The following is a 22,548-nucleotide window of genomic DNA, read 5'->3' as shown; positions in this document are numbered from 1 at the left end:
CATTTTGCTGTGAACCCAAAAACTACCAGAAGGAAAAAGAAGCCAGAGCAGCACACTGATGTTAACTGGCCCTAGCCTTTTCATGCCTTTATTACTTCCCCGCGTTTAGGAAGGTGGTAATTCTGCTCCTCAGCAGGCACACACTGGTGGCTGAAGACCAGGAGACAAGTGGAAGGCAGGAAGTTTTCTTTGGCCAAGTTTCCGTGCCCAGTGCTCCTTGGAGGCCTCAGACTCTGCTGGGCTTCTTGGGGTCCTTGTTCTTGGCAGGCATGAAGGCATAGAGCTCCTCAATGAGCATCTCCATTCGGGCAGTGACCTCAGTCACCGTGTCGATGACCAGCTTCTGCTGCAGCTTCAGCTTGTTGTTCTCCCACAGGGCCTTGTTCTCCTCCTGGAAGATTCTGTGCTTCTCGCGAAGCACGTGAAGGGCCCTGTTCTCCTCCTGCAGGAGGCGGTTCTCCTCCCGGAGGATCTGCAGGTTCTGGTTCTCCTCCCGCAGGGCCTGCAGCACCTGGTTCATCTCTCTCAGTAGCTCCAAGGACTGGCTTCCATCCAGCAGGCCTGAGCCGGCTTTCATCTCTTCATCCCCAGAAGACCCAGACAGGTTACCGACCATCTGGCGTAGGACCCGGAGTGTCTTGGAGTCCTCCTGGGGGGTCGACGGCCCCTTGGACTCCTCAAAAGGTGAGGAGAGGCCTGTGCTCTGGTCTGGCAGCAGCCCAGGCACATGGGCCTCCTCATGAGGCAAGGGGGCTGTCTTGTTTTCCTCCCCGGGGCCTATCTTCTCCTCTGTCTGCACCCAGTAGGCCTTCCTCTGCTCCAACAGCTGCTGCAGGGCCCTGTTCTCTTCCCTGAGGAGCTGAAGGGTGCTGTTCTCCTTGCTGCAGTGCATCTGCAAGGCTGTGTCCTTCTTCACCACCTCCAGGGCCACACTGTCCTTGTGCAGCAGTGGCGAGGATGCCCTGCTCTCATCATGGCCCAGTGTGGCCTTGTGCTCCTCCCAGAAGACCTGCAGGATCTTGTTCTCTTTCCGGAGGGTCCTGTTCTCCTCCCGCAGGGCCTTGTTCTCCTCCCGTAGGGCCTTGTTCTCCTCCTGCAGCAGGTACTCCTTGGCCAGCCTCTTGTGGTGCAGCTTATGGTGGAAAGAGGAGGATGGAGAGAAGTACGGGGACTGGAGGCGGCAGTTTTCGTTCACCCACCGCCCATCCTGGAAGACAAACATTTCATCGCTGAGCTGTACCCGAGGAGGGTTGTAATCCAGCTCGAGGTCTGCCTGGGATGTAGGGCGCTCCATGGGGTCCAAGGGCACAGAGGAGAAGCGATTCAGCGGGTAGGAGTGCTGGCTGACCACTCTGCGGTTCAGCCTGGGCAGGGCAGCCTGCCTGGCACAGCGTGGGGTCGGGTACAAATTGTGGAGCCTCAGGAAAGGCTCGGCTGTGCCCCTCTGTGGGAGAGAACAGAGAAGCCCAGAGTTAGTCAAGGAGCTAACATACCCAAGCTTGCTGACCCGATAAGAGGCCAAGATAACCCACAATTAACTCAGTTTGATAGTCCAGTATGGCCACAGAGGACACTTTTGTTTGGTCTCTTGGGAGTCCTCATGAGAAAATACAATTGATCCTCATTCTTCACAGCAGCTCTGTTTTGTAAGATTAACTGCAAAGACTAAATCACAAATACCAAACCACTGCTCCTAGGAGAAATGTAGGGTTAGGTTCCTGACAGCCTTCAGCCACAGTTTTGTCAATCAATACATAACTTTGTATTTATATGTACTTCTGTTGAAAGACATCTTACTTAGTATGCATTATGAATTCATTCACATTGAACTTTCAGCCAATAGCACTGTCTCTCATGCCTGAACAAAGCTTATCTAACCCATGTTTTTTCTCTATAAGGCACATCACACCTTCTTCCATTTAGGAACACTGGACAGACCTTCAATATGCTTGGGGGCCATTTGAAACCATGAAATCACCCCAAGAAAAGCACAAATAAACTGTACGAAGGACCCTATTCTACAGTATGAAAGCAGAAACAAGGCTTCTTAGCTAGAATGTGCACATCAGGTGACTTAAATTTCTCATCACTCTGTGCATGTCTGTAAATGACCACCAAAGTGCCACAGGTATTGACTGGGTGGTTACAGATTTCAGTGAGTGGGCAAATACACACATAGGGAATCCATGACTAATGGCAACTGCATATGTATTTTACAGGTTGAAAGCATTGATTTGGAGTCAACAAATATTTTGATTTCAGGCCCCACTATTTTATCAGTTACAAGGATATGGCAAGTTATTTGAGTTTCTACATTTTCAACTTGGGATAGCTACATCAACTGCTTTGCCTTACAGAGATATTTTTAGGATTAAAAAAGATTATGTATGAAAGCATGAAACATGGGCTCTGGCACACTTCTGTCACCTTAGAGGATGAATAAACACTCTTCTCAATCAACCCCAGCTGGAGATATGGACCCATAACAGGCACAGGCAGAGAAGCAGCATGAATCTCCCCAAGAGACACCCAAATCACTGTGTCTGAAATGGTGGTGCTGTCCACTAGCAGAGCCTGCTCCCTTGTCCCATTCAGGCTTGTCCTTCACTCTTAGCAACCCTGAGGCCTGTCCTTCCAGCAGCCCCTTTCACATCCACCAACAGAGTGTTAGGCTCAAAGCAGAGTCCAGCTGGTAATTTTGGAAAAGGAGGGTACCATCACGGACATATCACTGAGCCATGAGGGTTCAACACAGTTGTTGATAATGAAGACAGCAAAGGATACCAAGGAATTCATAGAGAGGAATTCATGATGGTGGCCCATACATCTCAAGACCAAGGGGATCAGAGCCACAGAGCTTAAACCCAATAAGCTAGTAGCTCTTATACTTTCCATTTTAGAATAATCAGCTGAGTGTGTTTAAAATTCAGACTTATTTTTAAAATTTATTTATTTAGTTTTGAGAGGGAAGGAGCAAGCATGAGTAGAGAGAGAAGGTCAGAAGGAGGGGGAAAAGCAGACTCCCCCCTGAGCAGGGAGTCCCATACGAGGCTAGATCCTGGTACTCCAGGATCATGACCTGGACCAAAGGCAGATGCTTAACCAACTAAGCCACCCAGGCACCCCTTAAATGCAGATTTCTGAGTTCCCTACTTGTAAGACTGATTCACTTAGTATGGATTATGCTCCAGGAATCTGCATTTCCAATCAGCTCCCTCAAGCAATTCTGGCTACAGGTGGTCAGGACAGTTCTGAGTCAGCTGGAATGTGCAGTTTGCCTAGTTGGAGGTTACAGCAGGGTTAAAGGCTGAGGTATCAAGACTGGAGGTCATAAGAATTCTCATCCTCATTCTGTCGCTGATGGGCAGTATGAAACTAGAAACTTTTACCCTGTCTGAGACCCAAACATTTTACTAGTAAAAAAGAGAAAGCCAGACTCCCTGATCTTAAAGGCACCTTCAAGGGGTGCCTGGTGGCTGAGTTGGTTGAGCATCCAGCTCTTGGTTTTGACTCAGGTCATGATCTCATGGGTCGTGATCTCAGGTGTTGTGGGATCAAGCCCCACCTTAGGCTCCATGCTCAGCAGAGAGTCTGCTTGAAGATTCTCTTCCCCTGCCCCCACTCGTACAACATGCACTCTCTTTTTCTCTAAAATAAATAAATCTTTTTTTAAAGACACCTTCTAACATTTAATGTCAATGAAATATACTGTAAAATGGAAATAAAAACACATGCCCTGTTTGGTTCACCACACTGTTGTAAAGATTGAATGAGATAACGATTGCAAAAGTGTTTTTAAAACTGCCAGGTGCCATGGAAATGTAAGGTATTGTAATCAAGAAATGTATAATTTGCTAATGGAAGAATTCTGAGGTGTATTCAGAAGGTGGTGAACAGGTGGAATGTGTCCTGGAGAAGAGGCAACAATTGCAGCAATGAATTTAAATAAAAATAAGATCATGATAGCTATTTCTAAATACACACAAAAAGCATTTCATCTTAAGTATATTGCAATGTTCTCCAAATATCAATTCCTCATTTCTTAGTTATTTTCACAATTTTACAGATAGAGAAGATAGAAAACAAGTCACATTGTCTGCATTAGATATATGGGTATAGAGAGAAATATAATTTGCACGGTGTATCATGTTGGCTAGGATTCTTTAAGACCCAAAGAGCTAGATAAATAGAAGTCACAGTTCTATGCTACTAACTTTGCAATAAGCACATGTCATTAACTTTATAAGGATGTGTTTAATCTTCTAGATAGTGAGGGTAAAAGAACATTCTGCAATCAGAACGAACTTACTTTAAATAAATCCAGCCTCCATGGTTTTCATATTTCTCAATTAGGAAAGCACATTGGCTCTTGTGGCTGAACCTATGGCCAGACTGAACCTCACTGTGGGCAGCCCAGCCCATTTAAAGTCCCTGGGTCCCAGATTTCTGGGAAGATTAACCATAGTCACTAAGGAGTGGATCATGAGAGGACCTCTCCATCCAATGCGGGGGGGGGGGGGGGGGACAGCAGGATCTCATTCTAGAAAACATTACCATGGAAATAATGGCTTTAGTCAACAGTGTATCCCAATCTTGAGAAGAAAAAGGAAGAGGGAAACAAATATTGAGCTCCAATTTCATGCCAGGCCTTAAGCTGAGCATTATGCCCACAGAATTAATTTAACCCTCGTCATACTGACTTAATGTTGTTATTATTATTCCCATTTTGCAGATAGAGAAACAAACTCAGAATCTAAGTGAAATTATCAGTGTGAGTTCACCCACTAATGTCACAAACCCAGTCCTGGCTGCCTGAACTTACAATGTGTGAATCACGCACACAGGAAATCACCATGGATTTCTCAAAGGACTTGTAGTAGTTAGGGGGTAAAGATAGTTTTGTTAAGTTTGTACTATGGAAAACTTCAAACAAACACAAAAAGAAAGAGAAGAGTCCATTAAACATCCATGTACCCCTCACCCAGCTTCTGCAGTTACCAAGTCCAGGCCACTCACATATTTCAACTGTACGTCCACTCAACTCCACCACCACTCCCCACCCATTGCATTGTTTTAAAACAAAGTGTATAGACATCGTGTTATTTTACCCATAAATACATTAATATGTATTCTTTTGACAAATCGTCAATACCATTAACAATGATCACTTAATATGGGCAAATACTGAGTCAGTGTTCTAATTCCCCCAATTTTCTTATTTCTATTTGATAATTATAATTATTTCATTTCAATGAGAGATGCACATACCTTGATCCAATTGAACATCCAAAGATAAATCACTAATGCTTTCTACTGTTTATTACTGCTCAGAGTATTCATGATGGTCTTTAACTCATCATATCCAGCTGCCTTTTTTCTGCTTTGGGTACCCGAGGAGTTTTCAACTGTCCTCTCAGCAGAAATGCACTAACTAAAACCTTACCATGTGGGTGACAGATCCCTCCCTAGCTACCAACAATCTGGATATTTGGACTCATATCCTTACACATGCCATCAGGTGACCTTGGTCACATCCTCTCACCCTCTGACCTTGGTTTCCACATCTGTATAACGAAGAGTCGGTGACATGATCTCTAAATGTCTTCTTGGTCTAACATTCTCTGGTCTAGTGGATCCATGTTTATAAATGGGCACCACTATGGCCTCAGCTACCCTCTTTACCATCCTTAACATCTTGCCCCCTTCCTTTAAATGGCCAATGCTTCCACACAGACTCTATGCCTTCTCTGTTACATGCCCACAACACCCGATCCAGAAAATGTTGACAGGCTAATAGGTCCCCTCTTTACTTCCTTCCCCAGAACCAAATTCCCCTTTCATGACTAGTCTTGTATCTTCCCTCCAATTCCCAGACAGGATCAAGGAGGTCAAGTCCAGCGTTGCCTCGTTAGCCTAGTGTCTTAGAACAAAAAACATTTAAAAATTCTTTAGCAGTCATGGATTTATTTTCATGATTATTAGAAGAACATACCTGTTTTATCAAACCCAAAATCCTATGAGTAGTATCAAGATGAGGTTAAAGTAAATCAGTACCTTCTTCCGAAAGTGAGATTTATAAGGAAAAATACCAAATATCCAGGCATTTCAGAGACTCCAGGAATCATGATTAAAGACAAGAAAAAATGTTAAGACTAGATAAATTCTTTCTTTCCCCAGTTCCAGTCAGACCTAGCTGGACACAGTCCTTAAAGAAAGGCTCCTCCCACCCTAAATCTGTTTCTACTCTGAATATTCTTGCACCAATTCTTGCTCCACATTTGTGTTGATGAATCAACTAACATTAATTTGGCACCTGGTCTCAGACCCTGCCTTCAGTGAACTTCTGGTCAATTTGAAAATTCAGTGAGTAGCACCAATTACTGCTTGGTGCAAATGAGGGAAGTCAAAGAGCAGCAGGCAATAACGTAGGCTGTACAATATGGGGGTCAAGGGACCAGGCATCATAAAATCCAAAAAGAGTCCTAGCTTTACACTGTATGAGTGCGTGACCTTTACAAAATCATTTCATTTCTGTGCCTACATTTCCATATCTAGAAAATGTAGAGGCTAACGTAATTCAGAGCCACCCTGTATGTTTGTACAAATAACCAACTTTAGGGGATCCCTGGGTGGCTCAGCGGTTTAGCTCCTGCCTTCAGCCCAGGACGTGGTCCTGAAGTCCCAGGATCGAGTCCTGCATCAGGCTCCCTGCATGGAGCCTGCTTCTCCCTCTGCCTGTGTCTCTGCCTCTTTATCTCTCTGTGTCTCTCATGAATAAACAGAATCTTTAAAAAAAAATCAAAACAAAATAACCAACTTTAGAGGGTGCCAGTCACAACTGCTGTTGCAGTGCACAACCTGTATAACCATCCACAAACAACCTTACTAACATCTGCCCTATTTCTTTTAGGGAGTTTGTTTCACAGTCCAAAAGTGAAAGGAGAATATGTCACCATTGGTCATGGGTTCATTATACCTTTCCATCACCTTGTTAGGAGGACAACCGAGAGACTCTTCCTCAGGAGTGCCGTGGTTAGGTTACTGTTGTAACCTAAGATGCATTAGTGCCAGGGATCCCGAAAGGGGCTTGGGCACAGACATTTCCCTCCCAGAGCCCGAATCCCACCTGTGGATGGGAATCCCCCCCTTAGCATAAGGCCTGGCCCTCTCCCTGGTATCTCCTTTTTAAGTACAAGTGGTCCTGCAAGGGAATTGCTTGAAACCACCAACTACCAAGTGTCTTTGTCTATTGGCCTTGTGGCAAATGGAGAGCATGGGGGGAAGAATGGCCAATGGGAAGGGGGTGGGCGAGAACAAAGGGGAGGTAATAAGATCAAGGTCTCTTACTGATACTGTGGAGTTTCTAAGGAACAGGACTGTCTGAATGGGACCTTCCAGGATGGAATAGGCAGGCTTAGCTGACATGCTCTACAGTTCTCTCCACTCCTGGAAAACTATGGCTACCACAGACTAGAAGAGATGTCCAAATGCCCCAGTAGACTCCAAACCTGCTGACCAAGTTTTCAGTAAACACCTACTCTCCCAACATTCCTGAGGGTTACAATCAGAGAACATTAGCCATGTGAGGTACTATTCAGACATGTGGAGCTGAGGCCCCAGGATGCTGAGAGGAAGAGCCCGGTATGCTACTAATTTTCAGATGGAGGGACAAGGCTGAGTCTCATTTTCCTAATGTTAAATTAACTCAGCTGCCTAGCACCATGATACAGCCAACGTTGGTTTTAATAAATGCTAACAGGTAAGAGGGTCATTCACAGGTCAATGTGAATGATTTTGAGAGAATTATAAAATTAACAGCAATAAGGATAAAAATGTCACCATATGTGATAGTTTCAGGTAATTGTTTAACACAGAATCTCCTGGAATCTTTCTCCCAAATTGGGAGAGAGATGGGGATTGTCAGCAGATTCCATAGCTTCTTATTCTTGAAGAAGCCCAAACAAAGGAGAGTGAGAACAAGAGTCCTTCATGGAGCACTGGAAGGTGCTGTTGGAGCTCATTCTGATCTGGTATAGACCCTTGCTAATGATCTAGCCATAAACAATCCCTTCATGAGAAGTCACCCAGAGCACTCATCAGGGAAATAAGGAAGCCTGTGAGAATGGGATGGTCATGCGCAGAAGGAACCAGGTCGGCTAGCTTGGGCAAGAAATAACAGTGATGGCTGGCAAGTTAATGCACTGTTGGGAAATAGATCCAAAACCACAAATATTTAATGTGAGAAGAAAAACTGGAAAGCGATTAAGACCTGAAAAGACCTAAGGGTGATAACAAATAGTGAACCACAGGCATTTGCAGTGTAACTGAAAAGCCCAAATGCCCAGCATAACTGGGAGCTGGGAAGCCAGAGGCACTTTCTGGAGACACAAAAACGGATGGGCTGCATCCCAGAATAAAGCAGCATGTGACAAATTCACACAAGGAACTTAGAGGCAGGCAGTTAAGGTGCCCACAGAGGAGGCGCTATTTCCTAAAGGCAAGAGAACAGAGAGAGCTAAGATGTGACCTGGCCCCACCAGGTGGCATAGGCCTAGCTTGTGGTGTAGCGGAGAGAGTGGACACTGGCCTGCTTTCAACCCCCTATCTAGCTCTGCCATTACTGGAGAGGCTGCTGGGGCTCAAGTTTCCCATGCCTATACAATCCCTACCTCACACTAGCATTGCCCAGTGCCTGCCACATGACCAAACCAGTGCTCAGTCACTATTTTTCCTCCCCTTGTTAACCAGGTCAATTTCCCCTGAGTCATGCACAATTTCATTTGGGGAGGTCTAACGAGTACACTGGTCCCTTCACAGTCCTGGTGGTGGCACAGTCCAGATAATCTAAATTTATAGACACCCACACCCCTCCCTCACAGTTTCAGCCTAGAGCATCCTGGCAGGTGTCTGAAACTTGGTGTATGACTTGGGTCTCCCTGGCAGGTGTACCCATGAGGGGTATACATTCCGTGCCCTCCGTGCCCTCCAAAACCACAACAGCAGCACCAAGTCCTGCAGTGCAGGAAGTGAATGGCCCCAGAACAAGCTTGAACCTTCTTAAACCACCCCCCAGGTTCTGTTCACCTTCTCTCCTCCTTCAGGCTGGCCTATCTCTGGGACCTACGTGGGGAGAGTTGTACTAGGTATAGACAGAAGACTTTTTCCAATCTCTTTATCACATGACCACTATTTCAAATCCTATTCCTGGGGCACCTGGATGGTTCAGTGGTTGAGAATCTGCCTTTGGCTCAGGTCATGATCCCGGGGGGCCCCTGAGTCCCACCCACATCAGGCTCCTTGTGGGGAGCCTGCTTCTCCCATTGTCTGTATCTCTGCCTCTCTCTCTCTCTCTCTCTCTCTCTCTCACGAATAAATAAAATCTTAAAAAAAAAATCCTATTCCTGCCCCTATCCCCAACCTCACCCTCAGGTTGGCACCCTCTTCCTGTCCCTTAGTGAGGCTGTGAACAAACCAAAGGCACAACACCCACCCTCAGGGGAGTAGTGGCCAGCAGAACTACATGGCATTTCAGTGGAAAGAATCAGACCTAAAGCAAGGTTCCTTGAGCTGTAGGAACCCTGTGGGCAAGCCATCCTGTCTAATGATCAGGACAAAGTAGCTTATAGTCTAGGCTTCATGAGCTGAAACTGATGAAGTGGCTGCTCACTACAAAGTTATAAGGATAAGGGGAAAACAAAGAGCCAGAATGTTCTTTTGTCCTGTCTTTCCCTCCTACTGAATATACTTGCCCAGACTGTTACAATTATCTCCACCTATTGAAAGAATGACAGAGTTCTTCTTTGTCATCTTGTTCTTCGCAAAATCCTTAAGATACGGCTTTAGAAAACATGTATATATCATTTTGTTATGTGTACTAGATATAATTATGTAGTTATATATTATATATGTAATTATATATTAAATATATGTTACTATAAATAAATAAGTATATATATAGGATGCCCACTGGTACTCGATCCTGTTCCTACACACCCTGTACCTCGCTTTCAGGTAGTTACCTCTGCATTGGATTCCTCCAGCCTACATTTCAGCCCCTCTGGTTGCACAGCCATGATCTTCCAACAGTGCCTTAGGTGACTCTAGAGAAGCAAGGCTGCCCCTTTGTGACATAGCAGCAGGAGAAACAATCCAGTCAGGAGAACCCCACCAAGGAAACGGCTGCTTAGCAGGACAACACCTGAGACTCTCCAGACTGTCAAGACTTCATCCGTTTACGGGCCTCCTTTCTGAGTTCCCCTTCCACTCTGTCTTTGTATCCAGCAGGCCTCAATTCCCTTGGCACCTCCAAATCACCCTGTACCTCTTGGTCCACGTCCTGGGCTTTCTACTCATGGATTCAGTCATATGCATTTGGTTCCAAGTCTCAGTTCTAATTCTCTCCCAGAAATCCGGAATGGTTGTACAATAGCAAGCACCAAAACATTGAAGTCTGGGAAGAATGTGGCTTACTTCAGAGTGTCATAGAAACTGTAAGCATTATGAGGGCTGAGAGGTCTTACCAGGTCACCGAACCCACCTTCCTCATTTGAGGGATGACAAACTGAAGACCCAGAGTAGCTAAGTGAATTCCCCTTGGCACACAGCTAGTTGGCAACTAGAGGTCCCGACTACCCTGTTCATTCTACAATATCTTGCTACAGTCTTGAAAGAGGAGGGTTATTCCGGTTACAAGGAAGTTGCACCCTTCTGTGATTATCCCTACCTGAGGCAGAACCACATTGATTGGAATTTCTAGGCTTTCAGATCTGGTATCTCTTTTTCTTGTAATACTTGGCCTCGAGTGCTGTGGGAAAAGAGAAAATAAAACGATATCTGCTTCCCAGCCCATCCTCTGAGCTTCAATTGCTCAATCTGAAAAACAGATGACTTTCTATTCACTTATCCCCTCTTGTCAACTATGTACATTATGAAAATCTGAGTCTGAAACAATGTGAAGATAGTTGAAAAGATGCTTATCAATCTCTAGACAGAAATTAAGACAGATTTTATAGTTGGTGTTAAAAACCTTCCAAAAAGTCTTTGGAGCAGAGATACCCATACCTAATACCTTTTCTAAGGTTATTACTTCTATCTCAAGTAAAAAGCCATACCAATGTTAGGTGCCAGGTATAGGTCCTATGTAGGAGTTGGTCACCAAAACACTCAGAACATTCCAGAGGTGACATCACAAAAAAATATGGTGTTTTTCAGGGCTCATGGTCTCTCTGAGCATCACAGGTGGGAATGAGGCACCTGATAGGAAGAGTCACCCTGGTTATGTCTACCTGGCTGGTCAGGGTCAGTGTGACACACAATAACCCAAACATTAGCCCCCTATTTGGTCATCTTTGCTACTATTCATATCGCCACTGCCTGGCTGGGCTGTAAGCCCTACCTTCTCTCTAGAGCTAGCATCTTCTACTTGGAGAAATCCAAACTGAACTCATTTCAGACCAAGAGAAGCCACGGAGTCTGAGATATTTTCTGACACCAACCAATTCTCCAATTCTCTGAGGCCAACTGTATGTCCTATAATTCAATTCAATTCTTAGACAATCTACTTGGAGTGGGTGTCAGGTCACCTAAGTTAAAGGGCTCAGTCCCACAAGACTGCCTACACCAGACTTTAGACACCAGTCACAACTCTCAGGCCACGAGTATTTCTGAATGACCAGCTATGAATTGGCGGGGGTCCTACAAACCCCTCCGCACCTCTGTAATTTGCTAGGATAGCTAACAGAACTCAGGAAAACACCTTACTTACAATTACTTTTGTTATAAAAGATGCAGCTCAGAAACAGCCAAATAGAAGATGCTTAAGTCAAGGTATAGGGGGAGAAGGACATGGAGCTTCCACACCCTCACAGGTCATACCATCCTCCCAGCTTCTCCATGTGTTCACCAACCCAGAAGCTCTCCTAACCCTATTAAGGGTTTTTATGGAGGTTTCATTACCTGGTCGAGGTTGATTAAATCACTGGCCATTGGTGATTAAAGATTTCCAGCCCAACCCACCCCCCATCCCCCATTTCCCAGAAGTGGAGAGGTGAAATACTTGAAAGTTCCCAACCTCTAATCACATAGTTGATTCTTCTAGCAACTAGTGCCCATCCTGAAGCCATCTAGGGGCCACCAAGGGTCACTTCATTAGCATAAAGTCAGGTGTGTTCGGGGGCACTCCTTGTGAATAATAAAATCCTGCTTTAAATTCTTTTGGATATATACCCAGAAGTGGGATTGCTGGATTATATACAGTTTTATTTTTAATTTTTTGAAGAATTTCCATACTGTTTTCCCGTAGCTGCTGTGCCATCCTTTTACATTCCCATCAACAGCTCACAAAGGTTCCAGTTTTTCCACATCCCTGTCAAAGCCTGTTTTCTGTTTCTCCAAGGGTTTCTAGTGATTAACTCTCACACCGCTGGAAAACTCAGTTCAGCTTTCCCTTATAGATGCACCTCATAGAAGCACCTGTACATCGCCCTTGGGTGCTGATCTAGGAAATCTAAACAAAGAGGGAACCAGCCGTGCTCATTTCGTGGGGGTGCCCAAACAAAGGACCATGAAATGGGGACGCCTGGGTGGCTCAGCAGTTGAGCATCTGTCTTCGGCTCAGGGCACGATCCTGGGTTCCAGGATGGAGTCCCACATTAGGCTCCTTCCTTGTGGGGAGCCTGCTTCTCCCTCTGCCTGTGTCTCTACCTCTCTCTCTGTGTCTCTCATGAATAAATAAATAAAATCTTAAAAAAAAAAAAAAGGACCATGAAATTAATGGCTTAAAACAACAGAAATTTATTGTCTCACAGTTCTGGAGTCCAGAAGTCAAAATCATTGGCAGGACCATGCTCCCTCTGAAACCTATAGGGGAGAACCGTCCTTTGCCTGTCCCCTGGCCTCTGAGGGTTGTTCACAATCCTTGATCCTCCCTCAATTTGCATGTGCAGCACTTACATCACTGCCTCCACCTTCACATGGCCTTCTCCAGACATGTGTCTACAACTGTTGTCTCCTGGAGACAGCAGTCATACTGGATTAAGGTCCACCCCATTCTAGTAAAATCTCATCCTAATCACATCTGTAAGGACTCTATTTCCAAATAAGGTCATATTCTGAAGCATTGGGGGCTTTTAACTTCAACATATCTTTTGGGGGTTGGGGGATACAATTCAACCCATAAGAGAAGCTAACACTGAACACCTAATGAGCACCAGCAAGGTGCCAGATACTTTATTTGTGCTATTTTACTTAATCAGAGTCATTGGCACATATATCAAGTCCTCCCCCCTTGGTTATAGCCCATCCTTGAGGTCCCTAAGATCACTGCCCTGGCCCATCTCCAACAGGTTCACTTGAACCCCTCCCGCCCACAAAAGATAGCTGTGCCAAGGAGCACAGCTCTTCACTGCAAGGCTCCTCATGGACCAAGGTATCTGGTAGTAAGCCTTATGTATTTTATTACTATTATATGTATTATATGTTATTCTTATTTGTTATGATTTTCATTTTGTGACTTTTGCCCGGTCTCAGTCACCCTGCTTGGCCATGTTCCACCCAGTGTAGCAAAATCCTTACCTCTGTCCTGAGGCCATCTCTGCATAAAGAAACACCCCACCTCTTTTTAAGCTCCTCTTGGCTTCTTACTGTGACACACTCCCCCCCAGAATGATACCCATGACCTCAGGAGAAACAAGATATAATTCATCCTAGAAAGGAAGTCTTGCTATTAGATGATCACAGAAACTCCCAGGATCCAGATGATGGTGGAAATCATTCCTTTTTCCATTTCAGTGCCAAGTGGTCCAGCAGAGTTCTCCTCTAATGGGTATCTGGGGACCTTTCTTTTTGTGGGTTCCCTTCACCCTCACCTCTGCTTTAGTCCTCTGCCTTTATTGTGCTAAGAGGCCTGGCTCCAGGTGAAGGAGCAGCCACCATACTGTGGCTGACAGTGATAGCTCTCACAGCATGACAGTGACTCATTATCCCATCATCTGAACACAGATCCTCTCTCCCCATCCATCTTGCAAGGGGGAGTGCTGGAGAAAGGGAAGAAAACGAATGGACGCATGGACTGTCCTACCACATTAGCAGAAAAACAACTTCTTTTATTGAACCCAAAGGAAGGGTACTGATAATAAATGAGGATGGTTGGGCGCCTGGATGGTGCAATCAGTTAAGCATCCAACTCTTGGTTTCAGCTCAGGTTGTGATCTCAGGGTTGTGAGATTGAGCCCCATGTCTGGCTCCATGCTCAGCACAGAACCAGCTTGGGATTCTCTTCCTCTTCCTCTGTCCCTCACCCCGCCCCCAGTATTCTGTCTCCATCTCTCTCAAATAAGTAAATAAATCTCAAAAAAAAAAAAATAATAAGGAGGAGGAGGAGAAATGAAGATGCAAATAGCCAGGTCATGGACATTAGTATCAGCAGTGTGGAAATCTGGAGACCAAGAATTAGTTACTTACTGTATGTCTTAACATGTCTTAACTCAGTGTATCACAACAAAATGCCACAGACTGAGTAGCTTAAACAACAAATACTTGGGGCGCCTGGGTGGCTCAGTCAGTTAAGCGGTTAAGCCTCTGCCTTTGGCTCAGATCATGATCTCCAGGTCCCAGGATGAGCCCCACGTTGGGCTTCCTGCTCAGCGGGGAGTCTGCTTCTCCCTTTCCCTCTGCCCTTCTGCTTGTGCTTGCTCTCTTTCTCTCTCTCTCTCTCTCAAATGAATAAATAAAATCTTTTATTTATTAAGTATTAAAATAAATACTTATTTCTCACAAGTTCTGAGGCTGGGAAGTCCAAGATCAAGGTGTTAGCTGATTTGGTTCCTGGTGAGAGCTGCTTCCTGGCTTGCAGACAGCTACCTTCTCACGGTGTCCTCACAGAGAGAGTGTTCTGATCTCTCCCTCTCTTATAATCCCACCCTCAAGACTTCACTAAACCTAATTACCCACCAAAGGCCAAACCTCCAAATACCATAACATGGGGGATTAGGGCTTCAACATACGAATTTTGGAAAGACACAAACATTCAGTCTCTACACATGTGACTTGGGCAAGTCACCCCACCTCTCAGAAGTTCAGTCTTCTCATCTCCAAAAGGAGTAAATGATACGTAATTTGAGATAACATACATAAAGAAGCTGATACTCAGCAAGTTCTCAATACTCACTGCCTCAGAGCCCTTTTACGAGTCTTGCTTCTTTTGACTTAAAATCTCAAGCAGCTGACACACAATTGGCGCTGCTGTTAAAAAAAAGTCTTGATACTACAGCTTCTGAGAAGGCTCTATGGTTGCCGAATTGATAGGGTTTTTTTGTTTTGAAGGGAGAGCGTTTGGAACAGGGCCATCCTAGTACTGGCATCTATCTACAGTTGCCTATTAGCTGGACTCCTTCCCTCTCCAAACACACGTACCCATGACTCAGTACGGAGAAGCTTCCTTGAGATTGCACCCAAAATGCCTGTTATTACTCAGATTAACACTGTCATCAATCATCCACGTTCCATGAGCATCCACAATTGGTGGATGCTACACGGAAAATGGAGGTAGACATGCCTCATGGGTGTCTAATCTAAACAGACAGGTAGAGCAGAGCCAAAGGAAAGGGCAAGCGTGCATCTAAGACTCTTTAGGCTTTCCTCACCTGCAACTATTGGATGATGAATCACAGAGAAAAAAATCAGTGTGCAGGAGGGTCCATTAGAGAGCACAGGGCCCCTTGCCCTTCCCCATAGAGTCACAGAAACTGCAGCTGTTGGTCCTGGAGTCAGAGGTGGTCAAGGGGTGCGGGGTACATTATAGCCTTTCTCTCCTCATTGGTGGAGACGGGGATGGAAGGTTGGATGTATTTAGTAATTTGTCACGATGCCTGTCATCTCCAAATTGCATGACATGATTTGCAATGATGTGTTATTTTTGCTACATAGGGCAGGGTAGCTCTACTTTGGCACCAGAAGAGCAGCCTACGTATAGCCAGGCTTTGGCCAAACTCTTTAGGGACAGCTGGGAGCCCTCACCTTTTGAGGAAGCAGAAGGCAGCAGCCAGGGAGTGCAAGAAAGGCTGCACTCCAAAGTTCGAAAGATAACCAGGATAAGTAAATCCTTGAAGCCAGAAAGGAGATCATGTGCTAGACTGGTCCTCAGAAGTAGGGTCAAAACTTGCAAATCTCTAGAGCTACAAGACATCCTTACAACCAGACTTTTCCTTCTGAATCCAGGAACGGCTAGAAATTCCCCCAAAATTCTGATGTTTTCCTAATCTTAGTCATTAGTTCACTTGAGCCCAGAGAGAGGCTCTATTAAAAGCTATCCTATGGAAAAAACATTCAGTCTCTAAGAAATTCTTCTTTAGTTTGGAAAAAGTCGCACCTGGGGATCCCTGGGTGGCTCAGGGGTCTAGCGCCTGCCTTCAGCCCAGGGCGTGATCCTGGAGTCCCGGGATCAAGTCCCACATCGGGTTCCCTGTGTGGAGCCTGCTTCTCTCTCTGCCTATGTGTCTCTCTCTCTGTCTCTCTCATGAATAAATAAATAAAATATATTTTTAAAAAAGGAAAAAGTCATACCTGAAACGAATATAACATTGTATGTCAATTATACTTCAATGATTTAAAAAGATATAGGTGTGGGATGCCTGAATGGCTCAGTCGGTTAAAGCAAACGGATCTTGAAATTGGCTCAGGTCATGATCTCAGGGTCAAGAGATGGAGTCCGGTGTCAGGCTCAGCGCTAATGCTTAAGATTCTTTCTCTGCCCCGCCCCCACCCCTGCTTGGAAAGCATTATCTCTCTCTTAAAAAAAAAAAATTGTGACTGTGTGGTCTCTGGCCCTAGTCAAAGATTGTGATTGGTCTTGTTATCGCAGGCAGTTAGAAGCCATGGGAGTGGATGCTTCCAAAGGAAGAGGTGGGGAGTCTCTACTTCTGACCAACAGGGGCAAAACTGAAGGTTTTATTAGTATAACTCTAATTAAGATGTATGTGATTCTGTACATTTCAATCTGACCAAAATTTAAAAATCATCAAATTAGTTGTGTGGGTAATCCCTTCAATTAATTATCCATCCTTTGCTTCTTAATGATAATGGAATGCTTACCAAATAGCTTGTGATCTCTGAATAGTGCCAAATAAATTGATTAAAATATTTTTTCAAAAAGTAACAAAGATTCCATTTGTTTGGTTTGCTCAGTGAATTTTTTTTTTTTAAGATTTTATTTATTTGTGTGAGAGAAAAAGACACCAAAGTCAGGGAGGAGCAGAGGGGAGATTTTATTTGAGAGAGAGAGCATGAGGGAGAGAGAACACAAACAGAGGGAGGAGGGGAGGGAGAAGGCAGACTTCCTGCTAAGCAGGGAGCCCAAAATGGGGCTCCATCCCAGGACCCTGAGATCATGACCTGAGCCAAAGGCAGACGTTTAACTCACTGAGCCACCCAGGAGCCCCTGCTCAGTGAGTTTTAAAGTGTTCAGTCTCAAAAAGTGGGTCTGAGATTGGACTTGCATTACTATGTGGAACAACGTCTTAGGTGACAGTGTCTGAGGAGACATTCACCTCCACACTGGGCATCGGACGGGCACACAGACTCTAAGTCAGAGTACCTGTGTTGGAACCTGTTTCTACTTCCGGCTAGTTTCCACCCCTGCTGCTTACCTTTGGCTAAGCCTCAGTTCCTTTGCTGATAGAATGACCATGATCATTCTTGGGCTTTAGGGTGGGGTGCGAGGAGAGACTCCAAAACAGTGGTGCACAGGCTCTGCCCATACTCTGCCCATACTGGTGCTAATAAACACTTACTGATTGGAAAGTTCAGGTGAACTGAAATCCTAATGAATGAACACTTGAGCACTGTCTCTGAGCAAGGCTATGTGCTTGGTAGTGGAGACAAGGAAGGAAAAGGGGAGAAGAAATCAGATGCCATCTGTTGCTCCCAAAAGGACTATAATCTAACAAGAGAACAGCATTTGGGGAAGCAGGAGATAGAGCATAATAGCCAATATTTATGGAGTGCTTACTATATTCCAGGCACTAGTATGAGCCCTTTAAGTACCATTTAATCTTCTCAACAATTCAGGAAGAGAGATACCTGTTAATTTGAGCCCCATTTTACAGTAAGAAAAGTGAGGCAGCAAGAAGTTAAGTGATTTGTGCCTATTGTCGTCACACAGCAAGTGCCAGAGCTAGGATACGAGTTCCAGTTCTGCGCCCTTAGTATTGCCTGCATGTTGGGGCCAAGAGGAGGATCCTGGACTTGGGACTTGAAAGTCCCCAGTCTGCATCTTCCATGCCATCTCTGCAGTCCTACATAATTACTTCTCAGAGCCAGAATCTCCTCATCTGTAAAACGAGTTAACAGTCCCCACAACATGGTTTGCTGTGATTCTGAAATAAGGTAAGAGTGCTATGCATTGTGCCTGGCATGCAGTAGGTGTCTAATAAAGTTTCCATGCATCTCATTCTGTATTGCCATTATTATTTATAAACTAGAATTTCTATCAGCTAAAGTCATCCTGTGTCCCTCAGATAAAACCTGAACACTAAATGTTTCAGATTCTCATAATAAATAGTGACCCACACTATTTCAAACACCATTATCACAGAATTACACATGATCATCGGTAATCTAGTCAGTGAGCTACAAAATCTTTTCCTAGTTTTCAATTATTTGAGTGCAATCCTACCAATCCTACCAATTATTTTGAGTGCAATCCCTCACAAGTCTATTTCCTAATTTACAAATGTGATGCTTTTTTAAATATGTTTTATGATTGCACATTATAAAATAGACCCAAATTGAAATTTTTACAAGATAAATGAAGATAAAGTAAATATTTCATAATAATGCTGTTGTACCTGATTCATCAATAATACAAAAAATATTTTGCCTCCACAAAAAATTATCAATAATATTTTTAGTGAGCACAGTGTAACTAAACATGGTCCCCTGTTTCTCAAAATCTTAGTTTTAACACAGTGAGTCCACAGTTCTACATTCAGTTGACTCAGATTTTTTCATTTAATGGCTGTCCTCATGGAGGACGGAACTTCACGAAGATCTGTAGATCCAAACGGTGAAATACACTATTGACTGCGATTTCCAAATAACAATACTCAATATTCAGTCTGTTGTGCCCAAGATTGCTGTGGAGGCTGAGAAAATTAAGGCCATTCCACTTTAAGTTCAGTGTTAGCACAAGTACAGCCATCCCAGGCCCCTGTGAATAAGAGCTGAAATTTACATTACTTCAGTTACAGGAAAAAAAAAAAAAGTTTACAGCTTAAGGTCCTAGAAAGCCCCATATTAGAATGAGAACAGAGCCCAAGCCTGTGGCAGGAAGCCCCATATCAGAATGTAAACAGAACTTGAGAAATTGCTCCACCCCTTCTGGAGGTCCCCTAGACCAGCCCTTAAAACTAAGCTGAAACCCACCTCGGGGGTCCAAGTCCCTGCTCTGCTGTGTCGGGTACACTTGGACCCAAGCTCGAGCTTGTAAATAAACCCTCGTGTGTTTGCATCGGTGTCGGCTCCTTGGTGGTTTCGGATACAATACGATACGTAATCTTGGCCACAACATTGCCCTGCTCTTATTGACAGGGGCCTGAGATGGCTGTACTTGTGCTAACGCTGAACTTAAGGTAGAATGGCCTTAATCTTCTCGGCCTCCACAAATCCTATCGCCAAATAACGCAATTTTTTTTTTTTTTTTTTTACTAAAATGTGCACTTGTTTTCAAAACATTTTCTTCACTGAATAAGCTTAGCTTTGTTTTGTTGTTGTTGTTCTTTCAAAAAAATTCTAAACTCTCTCACTTATTGCTTTCCATGAAGGCAAAACATAATTGTGGTTTTTTTCTTTTTAAAAATGGCTTCTAGACTGCACACTGTTAACAGTCAATTATCACCCCAAAAAGGGTGAGCAAATTTGGAACACTTGTTTTTTTCTGTAAAAAGAGACAACTGCAAGATTCCCTGCAGCATGAGAGACTTTTATGGTTATTCTCCATCTTGGGACAAAGTACTGCAACAGTCCTAGCATTATTTTTTGAGTCCTAGCATTTTTATACAGCTTCCTCAGTTATTAAAATCAGATTAATCGCATTCATAAGCTCTTCTAGCTCATTGCACACTCTTGGCTTCAGCTGTTTTGCAGCAAGAGTTTAACTAGGAATCACCAGGGGGAAAGGGGTCAATTGTAAAGGTGATGGATACTGACCAGACTTGGTGGCGATCACTTGGTTGTGCACACAGATGTCTGATTATAATGCTGTACAGCTGAAACATATAATGTTATATGCCAATTTTATCTCAATAAAAAGAAAAGAAGAAGATGGTACCACCACCAGGAAGCAATGCCCTGAGCGTAAGAGCCACAGCCAGCCCAAGGAGATGCTGCAGGCCAGGGGGAGGTACGTAGTGTCAAGAGAAGGTATGCCTGTATGCCCGTCTGCACCACATTCCTCCCTCCTGTTGAGGGTTCCCTCTGATCAAGTCCAAGAAGCCAGAGCACAAGAGTGCTCTCTGATGGAGCAGCATCTCAGAGCAAAAAGAAGAGCAAAGTCTACATGTAAGGAACAAACAAAATAACCACAATTCCCAAAAGGATTTTGACTGCATCAAAATCTACTGGAGGTACATTTTTAAAAAATATATGAACTCCCCAGAGCCAATCTCCAAAATTCAGAGTTCATATTGCCTGGGGTGGAATCTTAATAGTCTTATGTTTTGGGGGCTTGGGGGGGGGGTGTGCAAATTCCTTAAGTGATTCCAATGCACAGTTAAGTTTGGAATCCCTAACTTTGTAAGATACACAAATGACCTTGAAGATTTCAAAGGAGGTCACACAGTTCCTTCTCACCACCTGGTCCAAACCAACAGGGCAAATCACCTTAAGAATCTTCTATAAAGGAGGCAGCCTGGGTGGCTCAGCGGTTTAGTGCCACCTTCAGCCCAGGGTGTGATCCTGGAGACCGGGGATCGAGTCACATGTCAGGCTTCCTGCATGGAGCCCTGCTTCTCCCTCTGCCTGTGTCTCTGCCTCTCTCAGTCTCTGTCTCTCATGAAAAAATAAATAAAATTAAAAAAAAAGAATCTTCTATAAAGGGACTGCATTTTGACCTATTATGATCTTCAACTGCAGCAGCATTCGCCAATCAAAAAGAGAGAACTGTCTTACTCTCTACAAGTACTAATCCTGAGGATAGCTAAGCCTAAAGATACATTCTGTACACTTGAAGTTTATTGTCCTTTTACCTCCTGAGTAGAAAATACAAGTAACAAGAAAGACCTGAATCCTTGAAAACTCTTCATACGAATCCAGACCCTCAACTTTAAACGATAGCAGGCTTGAGTGGCTAAAGGAATTGTATTTCCACAAGGACCATCACTGGCAAGGCATGTCGTTCAGAAGTCTCACTTAAAGATCATTTTTTCCATTATAATCATTGAAGTGAAGCCAAGAGGGAAAAGAGTTGACATTCTGAACTCTAGAATCTTGGCTTCAGAAATGCCTATTAATACAACACAATTCAATTTAATAAAACTTACAAACTCCCGGTAATCCTCAAGGTGCTCTTAAAATTGAAATTGATTCTGTGAAACTGCTTTCACCTACCATCATTAAGGAAAATTCCATTTTAACTCAACTCTTAATAGGGAGGTCATGAAGAAAACTATTAAGTCCTGGAATACAGAATGTTAGGAGCACGTGGCCCGGAGGAAGCCGAAACAAGGTGGACACCCAGTCCAGACCTTACACTCACCTCACACTGCAGGTTCTGAGTCTAGCAGCTGCTCGTTTTCCTAGGGAATTAAGTGGAGGAAATCACTTATAATTTCCAATCACACAGCGCAGTTCAAAGGCAAAGTGTTTTCCATAAGGTCATTTTACCATAAACATGCCCATCATTAAAGGAAACTTGGCTGGCGGGTGGAGGAGGGGCAGGGAGTAGACATTTATTTACTAACATGGACAGGATAACAAAAAAAACTTCATGGACCTGCAGAAGTTGGAGCTTGAAGGCAAAGTTTAGGTTCATCCATGTTGTGAATGGCTCCCGAGGGCCGTGGTTGGGATCGCGAGGCTCCTGGGTCCTGTTCCCTTACAGTCTATTAATCTGTAACCTTGAGCCAAGGATCTTAAATGTTTCTTATCAATTTCCCACCAGAATAAATGCAAATAAAAATAGGCCTACCTTAGAAATGCTATCAGGGTCAAACTTCACTTTTCTACAGGTATGTCTGACTTTACCCAGTAGGTATGTCCCAGATTGCAATGAAATGCTTTACAATGAATGAGAACTCAAATGGTTGTCAAGTGGTAGTTTTAGATACTCTCACAGAATTGACTTTAAAAGCACTCATTCATGGGAGTGGCTAAAAGGCCAGGTGCCAGAGGTAGACAGCTGTTTTCTTAATGTAAAACAATTAAAAAACTGTTTGTGATAGATTAACCAACATTTTTCCTGTCCCCTTAATTTCTGTTATCTCACACCCCTTCTCCTCCATGTGCTAGGACCTTCTACATTTACTACTGTGTCCATGGCAGCTTACCAAGCACCAA

At 44.1% G+C, this 22,548-nt stretch overlaps 1 protein-coding gene across 9 annotated transcripts in view; it reads right to left on the bottom strand.

Moving 5' to 3' along the window:
- Nucleotides 1-61: 61 nt before the first annotated feature.
- The window catches only part of CBY2 (chibby family member 2), a 103,571-nt gene continuing 81,084 nt past the window's right edge, over nt 62-22,548 (bottom strand). For 4 of the 9 annotated variants that reach the window (XM_077855657.1, XM_077855658.1, XM_077855659.1 and 1 more), the window contains exons 3-5: nt 10,724-10,804; nt 10,020-10,120; nt 62-1,444 (exon numbers count right to left, since the gene is read on the bottom strand). In XM_077855657.1, the coding sequence (XP_077711783.1) occupies nt 227-1,444; nt 10,020-10,073 (1,272 nt within the window). In that variant the 5' untranslated portion in view covers nt 10,074-10,120; nt 10,724-10,804 and the 3' untranslated portion in view covers nt 62-226. Of the gene's footprint in view, nt 1,445-10,019; nt 10,369-10,723; nt 10,805-11,111; nt 11,271-22,548 lie in introns of those variants that run through there. The other 5 variants (XM_077855652.1, XM_077855654.1, XM_077855650.1 and 2 more) reach the window with 4 other exon arrangements.

This window comes from Canis aureus, chromosome 17, assembly GCF_053574225.1.
Source record: "Canis aureus isolate CA01 chromosome 17, VMU_Caureus_v.1.0, whole genome shotgun sequence".
Classification (NCBI taxonomy): domain Eukaryota; kingdom Metazoa; phylum Chordata; class Mammalia; order Carnivora; family Canidae; genus Canis; species Canis aureus.
The sequence above is the reverse complement of the archived record's forward strand: the minus strand, read 5'-3'. Positions and strand labels throughout refer to the sequence as shown.